The sequence below is a fragment of the Sturnira hondurensis genome, unplaced genomic scaffold, assembly GCF_014824575.4.
Source record: "Sturnira hondurensis isolate 20B ecotype Veracruz unplaced genomic scaffold, ASM1482457v3 Scaffold0022908, whole genome shotgun sequence".
Classification (NCBI taxonomy): Eukaryota; Metazoa; Chordata; class Mammalia; order Chiroptera; family Phyllostomidae; genus Sturnira; species Sturnira hondurensis.
This window is the reverse complement of record NW_028095539.1, coordinates 4,332,927-4,353,768: the sequence shown is the minus strand read 5'-3', so window position 1 is coordinate 4,353,768 and position 20,842 is coordinate 4,332,927. Positions and strand designations below refer to the sequence as shown.

At 57.4% G+C, this 20,842-nt stretch overlaps 1 protein-coding gene across 17 annotated transcripts in view; it reads right to left on the bottom strand.

Annotated features, from left to right (window-relative positions):
• Positions 1–301: 301 nt before the first annotated feature.
• Positions 302–20,842, bottom strand: part of DNM1 (dynamin 1) — a 41,507-nt gene continuing 20,966 nt past the window's right edge. For 2 of the 17 annotated variants that reach the window (XM_037036735.1, XM_037036734.1), the window contains exons 11-23: positions 17,586–17,672; positions 14,898–14,968; positions 14,643–14,694; positions 14,426–14,437; positions 12,166–12,279; positions 8,337–8,446; positions 7,440–7,551; positions 6,982–6,993; positions 6,434–6,604; positions 5,195–5,436; positions 4,634–4,849; positions 2,483–2,519; positions 302–1,566 (exon numbers count right to left, since the gene is read on the bottom strand). In XM_037036735.1, the coding sequence (XP_036892630.1) occupies positions 2,498–2,519; positions 4,634–4,849; positions 5,195–5,436; positions 6,434–6,604; positions 6,982–6,993; positions 7,440–7,551; positions 8,337–8,446; positions 12,166–12,279; positions 14,426–14,437; positions 14,643–14,694; positions 14,898–14,968; positions 17,586–17,672 (1,221 nt within the window). In that variant the 3' untranslated portion in view covers positions 302–1,566; positions 2,483–2,497. Of the gene's footprint in view, positions 1,570–2,482; positions 2,520–3,442; positions 3,445–4,633; positions 4,850–5,194; positions 5,437–6,433; positions 6,605–6,981; positions 6,994–7,439; positions 7,552–8,336; positions 8,447–12,165; positions 12,280–14,425; positions 14,438–14,642; positions 14,695–14,897; positions 14,969–17,585; positions 17,673–20,842 lie in introns of those variants that run through there. The other 15 variants (XM_037036727.1, XM_037036726.1, XM_037036729.1 and 12 more) reach the window with 11 other exon arrangements.

Below are 20,842 nucleotides of genomic sequence, written 5' to 3'. Positions count from 1 at the left end.
GTTTCCATTCCACAACCCTGCCCTCTGGTGGCCTGTTTGTTCTGTTCGCAGGGCCTGCTCACACCCCACATCCACCCTCCAGCCAGAAACCATGCTCCTGCCCCCTAGTGGTCAGAGCAGCAGTCAGGGTGAACTGTGAATCTCCAGGTGCTCTCCCAGGAGGCCTTGGAAAGGATGGGGCCTCATTTCACCATTCCTTACAGGGCCTAGCAAAGGCGAGGCCCTTCACCCACCCGTGCACCCCAGCACTTGAACCTTCATCTCCCCCTGAGTGGCACAGAGAACACAAGCCAGCAGAGCACATAGTTCCCCATCGTCCAGAAATGGGTTTTATTCTCAGCTGAGAGACAGCAGGACTGGTAGCATTCAGAGAACCACGCAGCTGCCAGTACAGTCCCCGCACACAAGGGGGAAGGATAGGCAGGGGCAGAGAGGGTGGCTGTCCACAGGCTGGCATGACAGGGAAGCTCACTGGAGGTGGCACGCTTTGGAGGAGGATGGTAGGGTGACAGCGTTTCCTTGCAGTTGGGCCACGAGACTCCTCAAGGACAAGCACGGTAGTTCCCAGCACAAGGGGTGAGGCTGTGGCAGCCATATATATTCGTGTGTATGTGTGTGTGTATATATATATGTATATATATATAAGTATTTATAGATATTTATAGAACAGGGCAGGAGAAATACCACAGAGGGGCACAAGTTTCACCAACGTCACGCTGGGTGTGTCAGCTCACCACTATAATAGACTAAGTCACAGATGGAGGGGAGGCTTTGGGAGCCACTGTCAAGTCACAGAACAGCCGTCCAGGCAGGCTTGGAAAGGGAGGTCTCCGAGGAATAGAAGGGATCTGGTTAGAGGTCGAAGGGGGGCCTGGGGCTCTCAGGACGGGACGGACTTGCCTGACCCGATCGGCTGGCAGTTGGAGAGGAAGCAGAGAGAGAACAGGAGAGAGGAGGGAGAGAACTGGTAAGGCAAGGGCAGCTGAGCCCAGCAGGGGCATGATGGGAGGGCAGGGGGAGAAGGTGCCGGTGAAGGTGTGGGCAAGGGTTCTGGAAGAGGAGAGAGACAAGAAGGCAAAGGCAGGAGGGAGGAGCTGGAGGTGGGCAGGGGCCGAAGCGCCAGGGAGGTCTGGGGTGGAGTCTGGGCTGGAGGCCCCGGCGGCCCTCCCCCTGCCACACACGCTGGTCTCTCACACACCACCAGGCAGTGCACCCACAGCTCCAGACACATGATAAGCCCCCTCTGGCTTCCCCTTTCTATGGCCCAGGCCGTTGCTAGCCTCGGAGAGTACGGGGCTGTGAGCCCCAAGCAAGGGCCAGCAGGCCTGATGGAAAAGACAGGAGAAAGAACACTGTTGGGACCAGGAGGGCGGAGCTAAAAGGACGGCAGGAGGAAGCACTGGAGGCTCCTCTGTGTGGTCAGAAGGCCCAGGAGTCCTCTGAAGGGACCCGGGGAGGCAGGGAGGACAGGCAGCTCGATGCCAGTGGCCACAGGCTTATAAGTCTAAGAGGGGAGCCTCAGCTGGTCGGGGGACCGCAGGTCGCGTAGGTGAGGCAGGGCCCTTCCTGCTGGGGAAAAGCAGAGGAACGAGAGTCAGCGGCAGGGGTAGAGCGGCGAGTGGGTTCGCTGGGCCAGTTCTGCAGCCCAGCTGGGATGCAACTCTGAGAAGCTGACTTGCCCAGGTCAGCAGACACTGTCATCCCCTTGGCTGGAATGTGTGGGCCACCTCCAGGAGCAACAGGCCCAGGTCTATGAGCCCAGAGGCTGGCTGTGGTGCCTCATCTGGGGCCTAGTGAGCTGCCTTCTGTGGTGCACTAGCAGGTGTGACGATGCCAAGGAGATCGGGGAAGGGCCTGTGGAACCCTGCTTCACCTGTGAGGTGTGTTCTGGGCTGATGGTGTGGCTGGGACCCTCAGGCTTTCCGAAATCATCAAACAACGAGAGATTTTGCCCCACATCACTGCTCAGTAGCGGTGGGACTCCAACCTCCTCTGCACTACGGTACATTCGGTTCCTAGAGCTCCAAGGCTGCAAGCAGCACGGCTCAGATTGAGGAATGAGTATGGCACCCCCAGGGTCAAGTTCCAAGTCCTCTGGCTGCCTGAGTCCAGTGCCATACAACCCCCTCCAAGCTCCCTGGCCCTACTTCATAAACCCCGGACCCTCTGCCCTATGACAGCTCTGCAGAGCACTCATGTCTACCAGCTTGGGTGCGGAGCCTGTCCCAAGAGCTCCCCAGGCTCAGCCATGGAGATCCTGAGCAGTGGCACTGAGTCCCGAGGCTTGCTGAGAAGGGAGGTGACAGAGCCAACTGGCAGCAAGGACAGAAAGAGGAAAGAATAAGTCTGGAGCTATAGAAAGGAGTGGGAGGAGAGCCTGGCCCTGAGGCCCTGAGGTCCTAGGTGCGCCCCCCAGTGTGGAGCTGGTGCAGCAGGAGACAGACACACCTTTCATGCGGCAGGCGGAGAGGCAAGTACCTACCGTGGATGACGCTCCTCAGGGGTCACTGATAGTGATTCTGAAAGACAGCACGAAATCAACATGGCAGTTCACACGCACAGACAGGGCAGGCCTGGGAGTGGGGGATGGGGACACACACACACACGCACACGTCTGGGCGTGCACACACATGCTGTGAAGGCCCATGGCCCCGCATGCTCACGCTGACACACATGCCCACAAACAACACGCATACACCTCTCCCACCTCCCACTGCCCAGCACCCCGCTGGCTGGCACGTGCAGCACGGACCTGGGACATGCAGCCACTAGGCACACTGAAGCACACGCGTGGCCTGAGTCACAACACAGAAGCTTGCCCGCATACAGGAGGCATTTGCACCAGCTCCCTGCACACTTATGCCTGGCGTGCTCAGAGGGCCACCTGCAAATCTCCGTAAGAAACAGGTTTGGCTTTCTTAGGATCCAGTTGTCATTTCTCTGCCCAAGAGCCTTCCCTGGCTCTCTACTGCCCCTGTCGTTCAGTCCCAGTAAGTCCAACTTTTCTGTGGACTTTGAGGGTTCCCCAGTCTGTGCCACTGTACCTAGGGCAACCTCTGCTTATTCTTCCTCATTCTACCTGCACTCTGCTCTAGCCAGCGGCTCTCCTTAATGCCTCCCACACCAAACCTTCGTCCACACTGCCACTCCCTACCCCAATGCCTCCCAGCACCTCGCCACCTGAGCCTCATCTCAGTCAGCACCCAGACTCACTGAAATGCAGCTGCGCCCAGCCTGCTCTCTTCCCCAAGGCAGGGCCATGATTTGCCAAGTGTTTCCGGTGTGTTAGCAAAACTAGAGTTAGAGCAGGCGCCAAAGCTCACCATTCCCACATTTCAGATCTCAGCACAGACCAGGGCATGTCGAAGACCCTTAAGAATCCGAACTCAGGTTGGAAGTTAGCCAAGGGCCCCTAGAGCCACATGTGCAATGAACGCGGCACTGCTCTAGCCACTGTCTCCCTTGACCCCCCAACCCTGGGGGGCAGGCACATGTCAGTCACCATTCTGTAGACAGGAAGCTGAGGCCCCGGGAGGGAAAGTGACTTGCCCACAGGGCAGGGTGAACCCGATGCTCTGAGCCCCGGTCCAGGGCTCTCGATCAGCACTGTGCTGCCTGCCTTACCCCATCTGCTTTGGCCGGCAGACCGCCATACGGCAAGCCCCATCTCTGCTTCATTTTGGGCCGTGGAGTCTAGACCCATGGCCCTGCCCTGCAGCCACCTGGAAACATGAATAGATGCTACTGGTCTGATGTGTCCTTCCTCAGAGAATATGTCCAGTAGGCACAGGGCAGGCTGTTAGGTGAAAGAGTGAGCTTCCTTAAAAGAGGGCTATGAATCAAGAAGGCAAAGCCAAGGGATGAAATAGAATCCTTTTCCCTGGAAAGCTCTGTGGAAGGGGCAGCCTTCAATCCCTCCTGCCCCACACCCACCATGCTGGCCCAGGACAGGTAGGGCCAGAGGTGGGGAAAGGAAGAAAGCCACCAGACTGCCCCATGGCTCCCAGACCCTTGCACAGCTGCTCCATGTCCTACCCTTTGCCTGGGTGCCATTCTTACACTCTCACACCTGTGTGCACGCCCACACACACATCACACACCTTGCTGGTCACAGTCACCGCCTGGCCTCTGTCCTGTGGGTCAGAGGTGGGACACTCTCCTGGGACAGCTCAAAAGAGTCAGGCCTGGGAAGTGAGGGCATCAGGGTAGCCCCAAGCGTAAGTGAGCAAAATCTACACATCCGATGAGAATCTGGATACAGATCCTCTGACCTAAGGCTCCCTAGGGACTGGGTGAGAGAAGAGGACACACAGAGGAGGGAAAGGAGGAATGCAATGTGTGGGAAGAGTGAAAAAGGAGGGAAGCGCCATGCAAGTAAGTGCTTGAAAGAGAGGGACAGGGAGAATGAGCCCCACGACGCCCTCCCCAGAAACGACAACCTCCGGGACTCAGCGCTCCCTGGGGAGCAGGCTCCGCCAGCCCTCCGCCACACCTCCCATAGTTCTGGCAGCCGCGAGTGCCTTGGGTGAAGAGGGCCGGTTCTGGGAAGGCCGATGCTGCAGAGTCCGGCCCCATCTCCCTCCCGGCCCCGCCCGCCCAGCGGTCTCTTCCGTCGCTTTCAGCATCTACTCACCTGGGGACCCCAGGCGGGGCACGGTTGGGGCGCGAGGGCACCTGTGGGGGAGGGCCGAAGGGGTCAGGGGAAGCCCCCGGCCTGGAGGGCACTGGGGGCGCCGCCCCCAGGGCGGACCCAGCAGGCGGAGGCCCAGGAGCAGGGCCCCGGGACCCGGGCCGGGCTGGGGGCACGGCGGGGGCTCGGCGCTGCGGCGTTGGGCTGGACGTGGGTGACCTGAGGGCAACAGGGAGCAAAGGACAAGGCGAGGAAAAAGATGAGCGGCTCCGCCCCACTCCAAAGCCCCCGCCCATCCAAGCGCAGGCCACACCCATGAGCGCAAAGCCCCGCCCCAGGTAATCGCGGGAGTTTGGGCCACGCCCCAGGTGGCTCCACCAAGCTCGCAGCCAGCGCTCTATGGCAAGCCCCGCCCAGCAACAAGCCCCGCCCTCTCTAAGATCCGCCCCTCGCTCCAAGTGGGAGCTGCACCGGTGACGCGGGCGCGCCACTGCCCGGTCCCGGCTATCCTCCCACGGGCCCCGGACTGGGGGGCTTTGGGGCCGTGGGGGCCGGCCCTGGTACCTGCGTCCAGCCGGTACACTCTGCACCTGCAGCCAGGAGTCGTCCACGGGAGGGGGCATGGGCGTGCTGACAGTGGTCGTGTTGATGTCGCCGATGATGCTGAGAGCCTCCTTCAGGGCGTGGTACATGCGCAGCATCTCGTCCCGCCGCTGCGCTTGCTCGGCCGACTCTTCCATCAGTGTGTTCTGGTCCCCGCACGAGTACAGGTTGGCCAGCAGCTCCGAGAAGATAAATTCCTTGGTCTGCGTGCCAGCAGGTGAAGAGAGGAGAGGGCTGGGACCTGACGCCTGTCTGCCTGCTCCACCCGCAGGGTCCCGCTGGGACCGAACTGGACTGGAAGCTTCGAGGCAGGGAGGGGTTTGCCTAAACTCCGACATCTCCCCTGCCCCATGCCCTTTTCTCTGATGGTCCAGAGAGGAAAATTGACCTGTTCAAGGTCACAGCTCTGAAAGTAGCTCAGGGACTACCGCACATCTAGGACACTCCCTTCCTCAGCTTTTTTTCAGCCTCAGTTTCCTCATCTGTAAAATGTGTTAGTTAAACCGTTTCCAATGCTCTGATGGACCAAAATAAGAAAGTTTAAAATTTTCTGAGCCTTTGAGTAACGGGTTGTGACTATGTGCCTGGATTGGGGGAGATGTGAGTCTCGGTGTGTAGGGAAGGGGTGGGTCACCTGGCCTAGGCTCTGGACATTCATGGAGAGATGCCGAGGTGGTTTTTTTTTTAATGCCATAGGCCTATCTTATGTATTCAGGATTGAAATATATGTCGAGAACCTTCTATGTGCCTGGCAGTGTGTTGCTATGCACTGTATATTAATTTATTCCTCAACTCTATTATTATCCATATTTACATTTGAGGAAACAGGCTCAGAGAGGGTAGTTTGCTTGGCTTAAAGTCACACAGGGAATCTGAGGCAAAGCCAGAATTCAAACCGTGTTAGTGGTTCTGTGGAATGTGCATGTCAAAACGTGACCTGGGTGTTCTGGTAAGACAGATTCCTAGCCCCTTTGGTAAAACTTTCCAGCATGTCTGAAACAATCTGAGTTTGTGAATCTACAAAATAATCTATGAAATCATATTATATGACTCTCTGTTAGATGGTTTGGTGTGGACCCAGGCCTCCCCCTCTCGACCTGGTCCCACTGGCCTGACGCACGCTTCCCCCGGCCAACCTGGCTGCCCACCTCTGTGGTCCCACAAGAGCAGTCGCCCACCCCGCCCGCAGGGGGCACCCACGTTGTTAATCATCAGATGCATGATGGTCTTAGGCATAAGGTCGCGCACAGTCTTGTTGACGATGGCCATGTACGAGTCCACCAGGTTCCGGATGGTCTCCACCTGCCGCTCCAGCTGTGGGTCCATGGAGTGCATGAAGCTGTCCGAGCCGTTCTCCTCAGTCTCGCTGGCCTGCCATTGGGGACAGAGGGTGTCAGGGCGGCTGGGCCCTGGAAGCCAGGTTCCAGGCACCAGCCCCTCCCCTCCAAGGGTGCCTGGAACACTGAGGCACGGAGAGAAGCAACTGGCCACCAGCGGGACACAGGCACACCAGCCCCTCCATACGCTCTGGGTCTCCGGGCTTTGCCCATCCCAGGGCCTCTCGGGACCCCAGACCCTGGGGTTTAATTGTATCTTGTCTCTGATTCTAGGGCCTAGAATCTGCCTGTTTCCCAGTCAATAAAGTAGGAAAGGACATCTCTAAGGTCCCCTCTCGATTCTAAGGATCTGGCCAGAGGTGGTGCCAGGCTGAAGATGCATGGGAGAGGTCAAGGGAGGGGCACACTCACCTTCTCCTTGTCCTGGGAGGCCCATACCAAGGTCATAGAGGTCACCACACCAGCATTGCCACCGCAGCCAGCACCAGCAGGCAGAGCAAAAGCAGATACACAGAAGAAAAAAGGGGAATTGAGTGAACCCGGGGCACTGTACCCCAACTCAGGCAACTCCAAACACCGCCACAGTGGAAGAGGAATAAAAGGAGGAGGCAGTCCCCAACAACCACCATCCTATGACAGGGATGTAGGAGATGCCATCTGTGGCAGAGAAGTGGACATGAACCTGCTATTGGAGGGTGGGAGGAAGGCTCAACACTGATCCTGCCCCAGCACAGGGATGGGGAGGGGGTCTGTTACTGTTTTGCTCAGTGAGGGCTCTGAAATGTGGCATTATTTGGTGTCACTGAGGATGGCACCCCAGACCCCTATTATAAGCAGCTGGCCCCTCCCCTCCCTGGCCTGCTACTCACCCCAACACGCTCAGGGTACACTCCAGCCCTCAGGAAAGAGGCCTTCCAGCTATCCACCTCCTCCTGTGTCTCGCAGGCCAGTTCCAGCTGCCGATAATCCTTGTAGACATTCCTGCAAGATGGGGCAGGTGGTGAGGGGAGACGGGGCGAAGCCCGTTGACCTTAGTGGTGTGGGGCATGCAGGGACTGGGGTCATCACGCCTGGGGTCCAGTACTGGCTTTCTCGTTTCCCAGCTGGGTGACCCTGGGCAAGTCCCTTCCTCTCTTCAAGCCTCAGTTTCCTCATCTGAAAGATAGGTTAACAATAATAATTCCTGCCTCCTAGAGTCCTCGAAAGGATTCAGTGAAACGAGCAGGAAAATGCTCAGTTAGAAAGGGATTGAGCCCTTGTACGAGGGCATCCGGGACAGGGCAGCCCCTGGTGTGGGACGGGCTCCCTCCCTGGCACTCTGGGGACTCCCCCAATGGCAGCTATCCTGAACCCTCATCTCTGAGTAGGAGAAAGCCCACTAGAATCAGCCCTGTGCTGGGGGTGAGAAGCCTGGTACTGTCACTGGCCCCCTGGACACTGACCAACATGAGAAGGGGACTGGGCCTGACTGGGGCTCTTTTTTGTCCCCAGTGCCTGGCAGAGTGTCTTGCGCAGAGCAGGCACTGATCAAGTGACTGAAAAGATGGGGGTGGGGTGGGGAGGAGGCAGGAAGGAAGGAGAAGAGGGAGGGAAGGTCTTGACTTGATGCTGAGCGCACAGTAGGGGTTCCATAAATATTTGCCAAATGGATGACTGGCTGTGGGGCCTGGGCAGGGCCCTCTCCTTTCTGAATCTGTGTACCCCACTTCTCCTCAGTGGGGGAGGTCTGGGGCCCCACAGCCCCGGTGCGAGGGGCGGGCAGGCACCTCTGCTCCGTGTTAAACAGGGCGAAGATGTGCTTGCTCGACATGAAGCCCTTCTCCACGTCCCGCAGCTTCAGGTTGTCCACGGACAGCATGTACTTCTTCTCTTTCTCCTGGGGGCGGGGCATGGGAGAGGTTGGCGCTGGGTTCTGCTATGCCTCCCTCCCTCGGAGCCTCTGGACTGGGGGGCCTGGGGCTGTGGGGCCTCACGGTGGCCCTGGGCTCCCGGCACCCGCTCTCCCGGCCTGCACAGGCTCCTCTGCATACCTGCCGGAGCCCTAGGGCCAAGGGTGGCAAGGCTGTGGGTGGCTCCCACATCCTGCCCCAAGAAAGGCCTGGAGCCAAGGCGGCCCAGCCCCAGCCCAGGAACCCCTCCAACCCCCTCCCCGCCCCTCCTGCAGCCTCTCTCGTCGCCCCTGGCCTGGCTGCTGGGCCTGCTTTGGATAAGCCTCTGACTTCATTTCCTGACTAGAGACAGGAAGGGGGGCCACCAGCCCCTCGCTTCAAAGGGCTGGCTCAGCCCACTGCCCCCAGACGCCCATGTGTTAGCAATCAGCACATAGCGCAGGCCTGGAGATGGTGAGTCCGTGTGCAGATGTGTGTGGTTGTGTGTGTGCAAACACATACAAGCCCAAACACATATCCTGTCACCATTATGTGTGCATGCCCATGAGTCTTCGTTGCACAGATGTGTGAGTGTGAACTTGTGTGTCTGAGAAGGTACCCAGCACAGCTGGGTGTCCACGTGAGCACGTTTGTGTGCCCATGAGGATGTGTGCACACTTTGGTAGGCGTGCCTGGCATCTGTAAACGTCTCTGTGTTGGCATGAATGTACCTGGGGCACGTGGACTGTGGGTTTGCATGTTCACGTGCACGCAGTTTTGTGTAACGGGCTGGGCGGTCTGGGATGTGGGACTGGGGGTGGGCGTGTGGGTGCCAGGCCTGTGTGCACATGTGTGCAAGCCTGGTGCGGGCCCACACATCTGTAGGCTGCCGTGTCAAGGGGAGGGGCTCAGAGGTTTTGGGAGGCTGGACCCCAGGATGGGGCTCTGGGAGCAGGAGAGAGGTCTCTGTTGAGTGTGACTCACGTGCCCACCCAGTGCCACAGGGACCACGCTGGGGAGGGGGCAGGGGTGCTCTGTGTGGGTCTTAGGGACCCAGAACTTGAGCAGGAGCCTCACTCATATCTCAGGTGGGGGCCTGGGTTTAGGAGAACCCTGGTCCCTATTCTGGCATCATCCTGCCCACCTCCCTCTGCCCTCTGCACCCGCCTGGCCTGTCCAGCCACATAAAGCCCTCTTTATGCCAGGCGAGCGGCCGGGTGGCCGGGAGCCGCAGAGGGCGGTGGGGGGAGGAGAGGAGGAAGTTGCACATGAGGCCAGGGAACATCTGGAAGCGTTCGAGGGAGGCCCTGCTGCCACCGCCCTGTGTGCTGGGGTTGGACACTAAGCAGGAGTGGCCTCCTCCCCCCACCCCTCCCTTCCTGCTGGCCGGCCCCCTCCCCAGGCCCCTCCCTCCCCGCACAGCTCCTGCTCACCCCTGCCACGTCAAAGGAGGCAGAAGGGGAGCCGGGAGCAGAGAGGGGACCTGGGGCTGGCTGGGCTGGGGACGGGAGCCTTGGATCTCCAGGGGACGGGGCCGAAACTCCCACCAGACAACGGACACTGCCGTCCAGACGGACCGGAGGACACGTCCACTCCGTCTACCCAGTGTTTAGACTATCTGTTCAGGACTCCCAAATTGTACAGTAGTCTGCACATTGGTTAGGCTGGCTGGGTTAGACCCTCGGCGCCGCTGGAGAGCTGGACCGACATCTGCCACCCCAGACTGGAGCCTGGAGCTGGGGCAGGGGGCACGGGGGCACGGGGTGGGCGGGGAGGAGGTGCAGAGGGCTGGGGTGCTGCCCTACTGGGACACGGGGGTGGGGGTGCCGATGGGGGGTGAGAGGAGGTGAAGAAAATGGGGTCAGTTAATGAGGACCGGGGATGTGGGTGGCTGTCTGCCCAGAGGGTCACCCCAATCCCAGAGACCAGAGGGCTGGTGGCTGGGGGAAGCCTGGGGACAGATTACCCTCCCCCTCGGCTGGGGCCACCTCCATGTCCCCAGATGTCCTAGTGCAAAATTCCATCACATGCAACACACACACACACACACACACACACTGCCTCACCTCGACACGCTTACCGCACAACTCAGGCACACATGTCCCCAAACCCGCACTTCAAATCACACATCCATGCCCCAAATACACACACACATCGCAAGTGCACACACGAGTGAGTACACTCCCACACCCCCCTTACACCCTAAATACATACACATTAAATACACATATATTCTCAAATATTGCACACGCACACCTTCCTTCCTCAGCCTGCTTGCCCACTCCCCCCCACACACACCCTGACACACTGAGCACGGCACACATGTCTGGTCACACTTCAGGCACACAGATCCTGCCCCCGAGTGCACACGAGAGCCTCCTACACGCACGGAACTCACCTAGACGCTTACATCCCGAACTCTCCCCTGCAAACGCCCCCACACAACAGCCGCAAGGCCTCACACGTCCCCGCCGCCCAGCGCTGGCTCCCACACCCACGCCCACTCCCCACATATGCTCGGGGCCAGCTTCCACACAGCTGAACTCCAGTGTACACACAAGGCTCAAAAACGACCCCCCAGGCATGAGGTGAGGAGCCCCTCCCGGGCACCCTGCCCCCACCCACGGTGCAGTCAGCCAGCCCCAGGTCACACTGTACGCTATGGGGCGGTGGCAGCAGGCGGTGGGCACCCCCCAGTCCATGGGGGGCGTCTAGGGAGCCAGCCTGCCTGAGTGACAGAGCAGGAAGTGACGCCCCTCACCCGCCTGCCACGCCACCTCACACTCCATCCCTTGCAGGGGCCCCTGTGCTTAGGGAGAGGCCAGGGTTGAGGTAATGAGGTCCAGATGGCCGGGCGCCCCCGCCAGTGATGACAGGGGGCCCCGCCCAAGGTGGAGTGGGGGCCTGCCCAGGGCGACTTGGAGGGGCAGAGATCAAGGTGGGGGGCTGGGGAACCAAAGTCACCAGGCCCCACCTTGAGCCTCACTTCCCTGTCTCGAGGTGAGAGCACCCTCTCCCCCAGGAGCACCCTCAGGAAGAAGAGGGTCCCTTCCCCCATACCGTGGCCAGCTGGAGTTCATTATCACAAGCCCCCCCCCCCCCCCCCCTCCCCGCTCTCTCTGGTCACCTCTGGAATCCAGATGTAGAAGCCAAATAGACTCATTCTTAAAGGAGACCAGCAGCCAGGGAGGGAAGGAGGGGGCAGGGCGGGGGTCTATGTGCCCCACTGGGCAGGGAGGGGTTTTGAGTGGTGCCTCTGTGGGACCCCATCACTTTTGGCCCCTCAGCCTGGAGGCTCTCCAAACATCTCCCTTGGACGGGGGAACCCGGGGACTGGAGTGCAGGGGTTAACAGAGTGTCTGGCAGCTGGACTCCGTGTGTCACGGGCCTGTGGGGGCCACAGAAAAGGCGGCACGCCCTGGAGCAGGAAAACAGGAAGGCCGCAGGGCTAGCGGCCTGGGGGCGCCAGGCACCCTCGCCCACCCTCTCCACGGTGCGCAGCCCCGAGCTCCCCAGTCTGGCCGGGACAGGTTCTCTGCCCAGCCTGCAGGAGCCCCCAGGACTGCCTGCCCTGATCCTAGCAGCCCACCTCCACCCAAGGACCTTTGACAGTTTTTATTTTTTTAAACCCTGCTGGGTGGTCCAGTCCACATCAAGCCAGCGGTAGGGCCTGAGCTAACACTGGCCACCAGCCAAACTCCTCGATGACCGGTGTTCCTCCACTCACCTCGTCGTCCTTGTACCAGGACAGATTCTCGGCGGTCAGCACAAACCAATACTCCTTGGAGCCTCCCTTCATAATGCCAATGTTGTTGATGGTCAGCCAGCCCTTCCGGATGACCTGGAGGGCAGGGGCAGGCGGTCAGTGGGCAGAGACTAGGCTTCCCCGTGGAGGACGGGGTAGGCAAAGAGAGGCACCGAAAAGCCCGCTCTTCTCCCTGCTCTTGGGAGGCTTGGCTGATCAGGGAGGGTGGGGGCCAGACCTGCCCTGGTTTGAACCACAAGTGAACAGGTTGGAAGACAGAGGAAGGCAGAAATCTGCTCAAGACAAAGAGCCTTCTGACAGTCAGAGCCGTCTGAGTAGGAGACTGGTGACCTTGGTAGGGGGTGAGCTCCCCACCACTAAAAGTATGCGAGGAGAGCTTAGTTTGCTAACTGGGCAAGACCACTCTGAGCACCTTTTCAGCTTCAGATCTGATTTATTCTAAGTCTTGTCTCTGACCTCAGGGACTTTGCACATGCTGCTGTCGTCTCTGCCTAGAAACACTTCCCCTCCTGTTTGCCCGGCAAATTCCTACTCATCCTCTGGGCCTTGGCTCAGAAGTCACATTCTCAGGTGGCCCCTGCCTGCCCCCCAGTAGAAGTCAGGACCTCCATTATAATCTTTTATCACTCTCTTGAGTCTTCTGTGACGACTGGTATTTTGAATTAATGTGTGTGTGTATGTATCTGTTCACGTCAGCCTCCCGTGCTAAATTGTGGACTCCCTCTCCTGTCACATCCCAGCACCTCGCAGAGCGCTCAACAGGCAGAAGGTGACCAGTAAACACGTGTGGCATGAATACGCAAGGCTGCAATAGGGGGTTTGAAGGATCTTTGGTGCCAGGCCCTGGACACAGGTAGGGTGGCAGGGAATCGGGGCAGGGGGAAACCTCAGAGCAGCAGGAAAAGGTGCCTTTTCCCAGCAGGAAGAAGCTGTCCCCAGGACTGTCCTGAGCCATTGCCATAGACCAGGGCCCTCCGACTGTGCTCCAAGGGTGGAGCCACAGCCCAGACCTGGCGGTGGGAGCTATGTCTTCCCCGCCCCCTTGGTCCTGGCCTCCCTGGTCTTCCCGAAGAAGACCCAAGGAGCCTGGGGCCAGGCCTGCTTCTGAGACCCTCGAAGTCCTTCTTCTTTTTTCTTTATATTTTATTTATTTATCTTTAGAGGGGAAGGGAAGGAGAGAGGAAGGAAACATCAATGTTTGGTTGCTTCTCGTGCATCCCCTGCAGGGAACTGGCCCCTGCCGGAAACTGGCCTGCAACCCAAGCATGTGCCCTGACTGGGAACCGAACCGCGATCATCTGCTTTGCAGGCCCAAGCTCAATCCACTGAGCTATACCAGCCAGGGCTTCGAAGTCCTTCTTAACCCTCTCTGGCTTCCCCAGGAACCAAAGTCACATGGTGGACCAGTAGCTGAGCCATTAACAGGGACACGGCAGCCTGGTGCCCTGCAGTGCCTCTCCCACCCTGTCCCAGTCCAGTGAAGATTCCTTCAGTTCTTGCCACCATCTTTGGAAACGGGTCCGAACCCCACACCCTGGCACTCTGCATCTCAGCACCTGACCAGCAGGCCTGCCACCCTGCTGCTGGCCCCCATTGATCTGCAGCCTTTGTCCTCCCTCGGCCACCCCCCGCCCTGCCCTCCTTCCCGCTCATCCAAAACCCCTCCAGAGCCCCTCCCACTCCCCCGACTCCCACTCTGGGCCATGCCTGTAGGCCTAGGTCTCCAAGATACAGGGCCAGGGTCTGACTCCTGTCCAGCGGCCAGCACGGTGTAGGCGCCAGTGAGTGCTTACTGAGCCAAACCGCCCTGAGTTACTCCATTCATGGATTACTTTATTCTACCGAGCACCTACTGGGTGCCAGGCAAGCTTAAAAACATACTCCTTTCCCATCCATCTATCCATCCAGACACCCATCCATCTAACAGATGTTTAAGGAGCACCTACTCAGTGCCAGGCCCCTGCCAGGCATTTTTGCCCACCCCAGCCCGCATGGTCTGCCTCTGGCTGAGGCAGTGCTAGCTCCTGCGTGCTGACAGACAGGTTGATGGGACTCTGCCTGCGGACAGGCCTTGCCTCTGGCCTGAGAGTCCATGCACACAACCGGGGCTGGTGTGTGCAAGCAGCTCAAGCCAGAGGGCACCCTCTTGCCCATCCCCACTACAGTGAGCCCCTTCCTCCCCCTCACTACACAAGCCAAGAGCCCCGGTCCTGGTACTCACCAGAATCTCATCCTGTAAAGAGGTAACCATAGCAATCACGAGAAGCATTGGGAGAGAGGAGAGAGGATTACTGAGGCAGAGTGGGAGGCTTGTGGCTGGCAGCTGGCAGGCTCCCTGGCCCCCGTGGGACCCTTCCCCTCGGGGGAGGAGGCTCTCAGAGCTTGGCGTCCATCTGGCACCCTTCATCCCTCGGGCCGGGGCACGGGGGCTCACTCACCTGGTTGCCTGAAGTCTTCTTCTTGTTCATCTGGCTGCTCCTCTGCTGAGCACTAGAGGGGAGAGAGAGGATGGTCTCAGAACTTCTCCTTTCAAGAGGCCCAGCTCCATTGCCACTGCTCCGTGGGCACCAAACCCAGAGGGTCAACCCTGACCTGGGTCCTTCCCCCACCCCTTCTCTCTCTCTCACACGCACGCACGCACACCCACGCACACACACACGTGGTGTCACCTTCTCTGCCCAGGGGGCACTCACTTGGCAAAGCCGATGAAGTCCTCGTGGTTGGTGTTCATGTACGCCAGCTCAATATCGATGAGGAGCATGACCTTCAAGGACACAGAGGTCAGGAGGCAGGTGGAAAACATACCCGAGTTTCAAAATGTATGAAATACTTCCAGCACATATAGGATCCATAACAAAATTAATCCACAGTCTATACTAAATGAATATATGCATACACACAAGTGTCTGTAATAAATAAAGAGTTCCTACCCAAGAAACACGAATCAAAATAGTCAAAGAACATGAATGGGTTCATAGAAGAAATGCATATGGCCAGTAGGATACATACCTCATCCTCATTAATAAAGAAATGTAAGCTAAAACCATGAGACCCTTTTAAATCTACCAACTTACTACTAAATATTGACAATGACCAGTGGGCGTAACTGTAAGAGGGTGAATTCTCTCATATACTGCTAATATCATATACTGTTGTGACATGCAAGTTAATATCAAATTCTTGGAGGGTAACTGGGTAATGTTTAACAACATTAAAACACACACTCTCACTTCTAGAACCATATCGCACAACCGCATCAAGTGAGCAAAGGCGTATGTACCAGGGAGCTCAGAGTGGTGTGGTTGGTCCTGGAGCAAAACGGGGAGTGAGCCAATGGCCACCGAAAGGGGAACGAGATGATGGTGTCCCTAAACCATAAAGCTGCTCGAGGAATGAGGACAGTCTCTAGGTCCCGGCACGGGCAGACCCTCTTTGCAAGTGGTTGAGAGTCCTGAGAGTGACACCCCAGGTGCGGCCTGCGGGCTTCGGACCCAGGGCCCCCCGCTTCCTGCGAGCCTGGGGCCTGTCCTCACGGAGCCTGAGGGTCCCCAGAGGAGTCGTTTCTGCCTGACCACTGTGGGGAAGACACACGACAGGGGCAGGTGACATGTCTGAGGGGTAACAGGTGATCAGCCGATGGATGTGAGCGCTGATGATTATCTTCAGAGAAGAAAGGCAGGACACACACGTGGCAGGAATGGGGCTCTCTAAGACTAAGATGGAGTCTGGAATCTGTGTGTGAAGGACAAAATGTCTGGAAGGCAAAGCTGGGGGCGGGCGGCAGCGACGGAGGGACACTTACTTGTACTTTAATCACGTCTACACTGACTGAATATTTTATTGAGTACTTATCACTTTTGTAATTAAAAAGGGATCAATAAGAATTTTTCAAGATTTTACTTATTTATTTTCAGGGGAGGGAAGGAGAAAGAGAGAGAGACTCGAACTGGCGACCTTTTGCATCGTGGGACCACACCCAACCCACTGAGCCCCATGGGTCAGGGTGCGATCCGTGGGAATTCACAAACAACACCAAAAACAAAAACGGGAGTGATGGGGGCAGCGCAGTTGTGGCAGGGGGTGCGTAAGGACAGAAATTGGGAAGTGGTAGCCAGGGGTGGGCTTGAACAGAGGAGAGATGGGCAAGGAAAGGAGTCTCGTCGGCAAGCCCTGTGCGGGCTGTGAGGAGGGCCCGCTCACTTCTGCCCCCCAACCCCCGGCACAGATGCAGTGGCCAGCAACATGTTTGTGATGGAGGGAATTTTTGATGAATGACTACATAAAAGGAAGAGGTGTGGCTATGACAGGTATAGGGGACTTAGAGAAACAGCAAACAGAGAGAGAAAGCCCCCAAAAGAGGTGACCAGACGATAGACTGCTGGGAAGTTCAGGGGCAGATGGTGGGGATGGAAAATGGTGCAGCTGTCCTTGGAAATCAGTGTGGTGGCTATTCAAACAATGACCATACAGCCCTGGCCAGCATGGCTCAGCTGGTTGGAGCATCGCCCCGTAGACTGTAAGGTCACGGGTTTGATTCCGGGTCAGGGCACATGCCTGGGTTTCAAGTTCAGTCACTGGCTGGGGTGTGTGCGAGAGGCAACCGACTGATGTGTCACTCTCACATCAATGTTTCTCTCTCTCTTCCTCTCTAAAATCAATTTAAAAAACTTAACATGCGCAGAATTACATAGAATGACCGTATGATCCAGCAATTACATTTCTAGGTATAGAGCCACAAGAACTGAAAGCAAGGGCTTGAAGGTGATACTTGTATACCTGTGTTCATAGGAGAATTATTTGCAACAGCCAAAAGGTGGAAACAGCCCAAACGGACGAAGAAAATGTGGTACAGGCACACACCGGAGTGCCATTCAGCCTTCAGAAGGAAATGCTGGCATATCCACAATGTGGGGGAACTGGAGGACATTACACCACGTGACATCGGCCAGACACAAAAGGACAAGTGTTGCACACTATCACTTCTATGAGGTCCCTAGAGTTGTCACAGGCACAGAAACAGGAAGTAGGATGGTGGGCCCCAGGGGTCAGGGGACAGGGGAGTGGGGAGTTAGTATTTAACGGGGACAGAAGTTCATTCTGGGAAGATGAAAAGTTCTGGAAATGGATGGTGGTGGGGACTGCACAGCTGTGTGCGTGATTTAATAGCACGGAACTGCACAGTGAAGTCTATGGTGTGTGTGTGTGCGCATGCATGTATGCGCGTGTGTGAATTTTCCCACAGTGAAAGAGAGAGAGAAGCAGAGACTTGGTACAAGGACAGAAAGTACGGGGCGGTGGGGGGGCTGACACAGAAGAGACAAAATGGGAAGAAGAGAGCCCAGGGACGGATGAAAGGATTGGGAATGGGGGCGCGGGCTCACCTGCTCCTTGGTGCGGCCCTCGCGCTCCCGGATGTGGGTGGTCACAATCCGTTCCATCTCCTCTCGCAGCCGGGGGTACTGTTGGAGCTGGGGGAAGGTGGGAGGGGAGAGAGCCACGTACACAGGGGGCACGGGTTGGAAGCACCCCAACCCCACCAGAGCCCAGGGGTTCAGGCGTGTAGGGGGGAGGCACCCACAGGATGCCTGAGGGGTGGGGGGGGGCAGAGAGATCTGGGGTCCCAGGAAGCTGATGGCACCCAGCCATGGCCACCCCTTTCCTCCAAGAATGGGTCCCGAATGGCAATTCAAGGGTCTCCTGGTTTCAGGCCTTCTTCACTGTCCTATCTAGGCAACCAGGGGTGGGAGGGTGGTCCCATGGGCAGAAATGCCATGGGAATCCGCTTGCTCCTTGGCGCCATCTTGGTGGCAGCCATCTTGAAAACAGACATTGCACCGAGGCCTTGGCTTGGTGGCCTGTTAGCTCCCAAAGCTCTCCCTGACCCTCAGGGCTCCCCCTCACCCAAGGGCTTGGAGGGACAGTCAGGTGGGGAGTCAGGCAGGACATTCCTATCCAGGAAGAATCTGGGGAGGGCAGGGCCCAAGGTGCCAATTGGCCTCCTGAATCAGGCTGGGGACAGGCAATGCTCCTTGTCAGAGCTTTGAGGCAGGGGAAGCCAGCAGTCACACAGAGGACATGCGGGAGCCACAGACGTGGGCATGCGAGGGCGCGGGGTGGGGGGCATGCAGAGCGGGGTGCCAGCAGCATGAGCAGTACCCCGCGGGGCCTGGTTGGGCCCCTGGCCCTCTCGGTAGAACCTGCCTGGTCTGCCCCTCTGTACAGGCTGGGGACTGGCACCGTCAACTCCAACCACGTCTGTCTGGCTCCGAGCTGGCCAGCCGACCTGTCTCTACTGGGCTCCTCTGGGGTCAGGAGCTCAGCAGCACCCACTGCCTCCCAGTTTTTATCAACTGAGGCTGAAGGGAAACTTGCTCCAAGCCTTCCCGCTCTCTCTGTGGACTCTGCCCTCAGCTCAGCTGGACTGTGGACAAAGCCCAGGGTGACACCTCCACCTTCAAGTCACTGTTGGATGCCACCTCCATCCAAAAGCCTGCCCTGACCACCCAAGAGCTGGACTGGGGGCCTCCCTGTCACCTTCCCTCATTGAACTGTATTCTAATTGCCCTGAAGGCGGGGGCAGGGCCAGGTGCACCACCAGTGTTTGGAGAGGGTGTGCCGGAGGGATGTGGGATGTATGGAGGGTGGATGTCTTTGCCTTCCTTGCCAAGAAGGCTCCTGTGCCCTCTGACTCATGAGCCAGCAACTCCTCAGGGAGGGAGACTCGCCAAGCTGTTGAGGGTGGAAGGCCACCCACAGGGACGTCCAGTCCTGCTGGCCCGCATTCCCCCTCAGTGGCCATGTGTGACCCAAATGGGGCAAAGCTAGAACCGCTGTTTGTCCCTGGGCCAGGCCACTCAGGTGGGTCCCCCTAGGTGGGAAGAGAGCCGCAGGTTAGCATGACTAGGTCACAGGTACTGATTCTGAGGGCAAGATGGAGGCCAAGGAGACAGGGTGGGGACACTGGGAGAGGAAGGAAGATGGGAGCGGAAGCAGCGCCCTGGGTGCCAGCCCAGGGAGGCAGACGTGACAGATGTTGCATCCCTCCACCCCACCTGTCCAGTGCCTGATGTGGCCAAGGCCAAGGGGATCTGGGGGAGGGGCAGCCTGAGACCAGGGGCTTAAACACAAACCCACGGGGAGGCCCATTGGAACCTGCTGCCCCTCGAGGCTCGAGTGGTTCCCATCCCTTCTGGAAGTAGGTCTCCAAGTTGGAGCGGAGATTTGGGACTGAGTCCCCACCACCAGAAGGCGTCCTCTGAGGTGGTCCTGAGTGTTCCCTTGCAGGGTGGGGCTGCAGGGGAAGGGAGGGGTAGGCAGGGAGGGAGGAGGAGGGAGCAGTTTGCCAAAGAGCATGACCAGTTCTCCCACTAGCCGCCTGGTTGTCACATTCGTCAAGTTTTCCACGTGTCACACACGCAGGGCAGCCTCAGCCCCTTTGAGAAGCTCTCCGTTCCTTCTGAGCATCTTTTTCCATTCTGACGGCCTCTGAGCATTCCCAGAACTTTTAGCCAGTTTCTAAAATGGAACTCTGCAGACCTTGGCTGAGATGGGCGGTGAGCTGGAGCCCACCAGTAAATGGTCAGGCACAGGCCCTGGAGTCACAAGGCTCTGGATCAAAGCCAGCGCCTGCCCTGCCGACGCTCCTTAGGGCAGTGGCTGGACCTCTCTGAGCCTCTGCTTGTCCCCGTGGAAAGGGTGGCAGTCGTGGGGCCTTCCCTCGCAGGGTGGTTGCACGGGCTGAGCAGCATGCCACGTGCCTGACACTGAACTCCGGGTTCTGTCCAGTGGGGAAAACTGACCCCAGCAGGCCCAGGAATAATTACAGTTGACTATTTTCCTCTGGCAGGCATTGGACACTTAGAACATTCGGGGAGGGGGAAAGAAAAAAAGGACAAAGATAGGTGGATTTTGCCACATAAAGAAAAAATAATTTGTATGCACGAAATAAACCAAAAGGTGGAACTCTTTTAAAAAATAATTTTGAAGATTTCCTTTTAAAATTTCCTGTTGATCATTTTTTTTCTGTTCACAAAAATCATACACTCACCATAAAAAATTTGAAAGTGATTAAAACTTGTGCAATAAAATGGAAAAATTCCTGTGTTCTTGCTCTCTCTTAAAGTAATAGCTAGCATTTTGGTGAATATGTCTTTGGGACTTTATCATTCATATACATTTCCCTCCTAAGCAGGACACACTCTTTTCTGAAACCTGCCCCCCCCACAGTCTGTTGTGGAGGGGGATACGAAAGGAGATGAACATGCCTTGACCTTCAAGCAGCTGTGGGCATGCTTTGTTTTATTTCCCTTTGCCGATGTTGCATGTTTTACAAACGGAAGGTAAGACCTTCCACCAACAAAGAGACTGTGACTCACTGAAGTCTCAGAGGATGGCCAGCGTGTGTTAGCAATAAAGTATTTTAAAGTGAAGGTATGTACGTTACTTTTTTAGACAAAATGCTGTTGTACACTTAACAGACTGCAGTACAGGGTAAATATAACTTACATGTACTGGAAACCCTTCCCCCCCAAAATTGTGTGACTTGCTTTATTGTGATTCCTTTCACAGCAGAGGTCTGGAATCAAACCCATGACATCTCCAAGGTACGACTGTATCACCTTGAATTGTCTGTGTAATG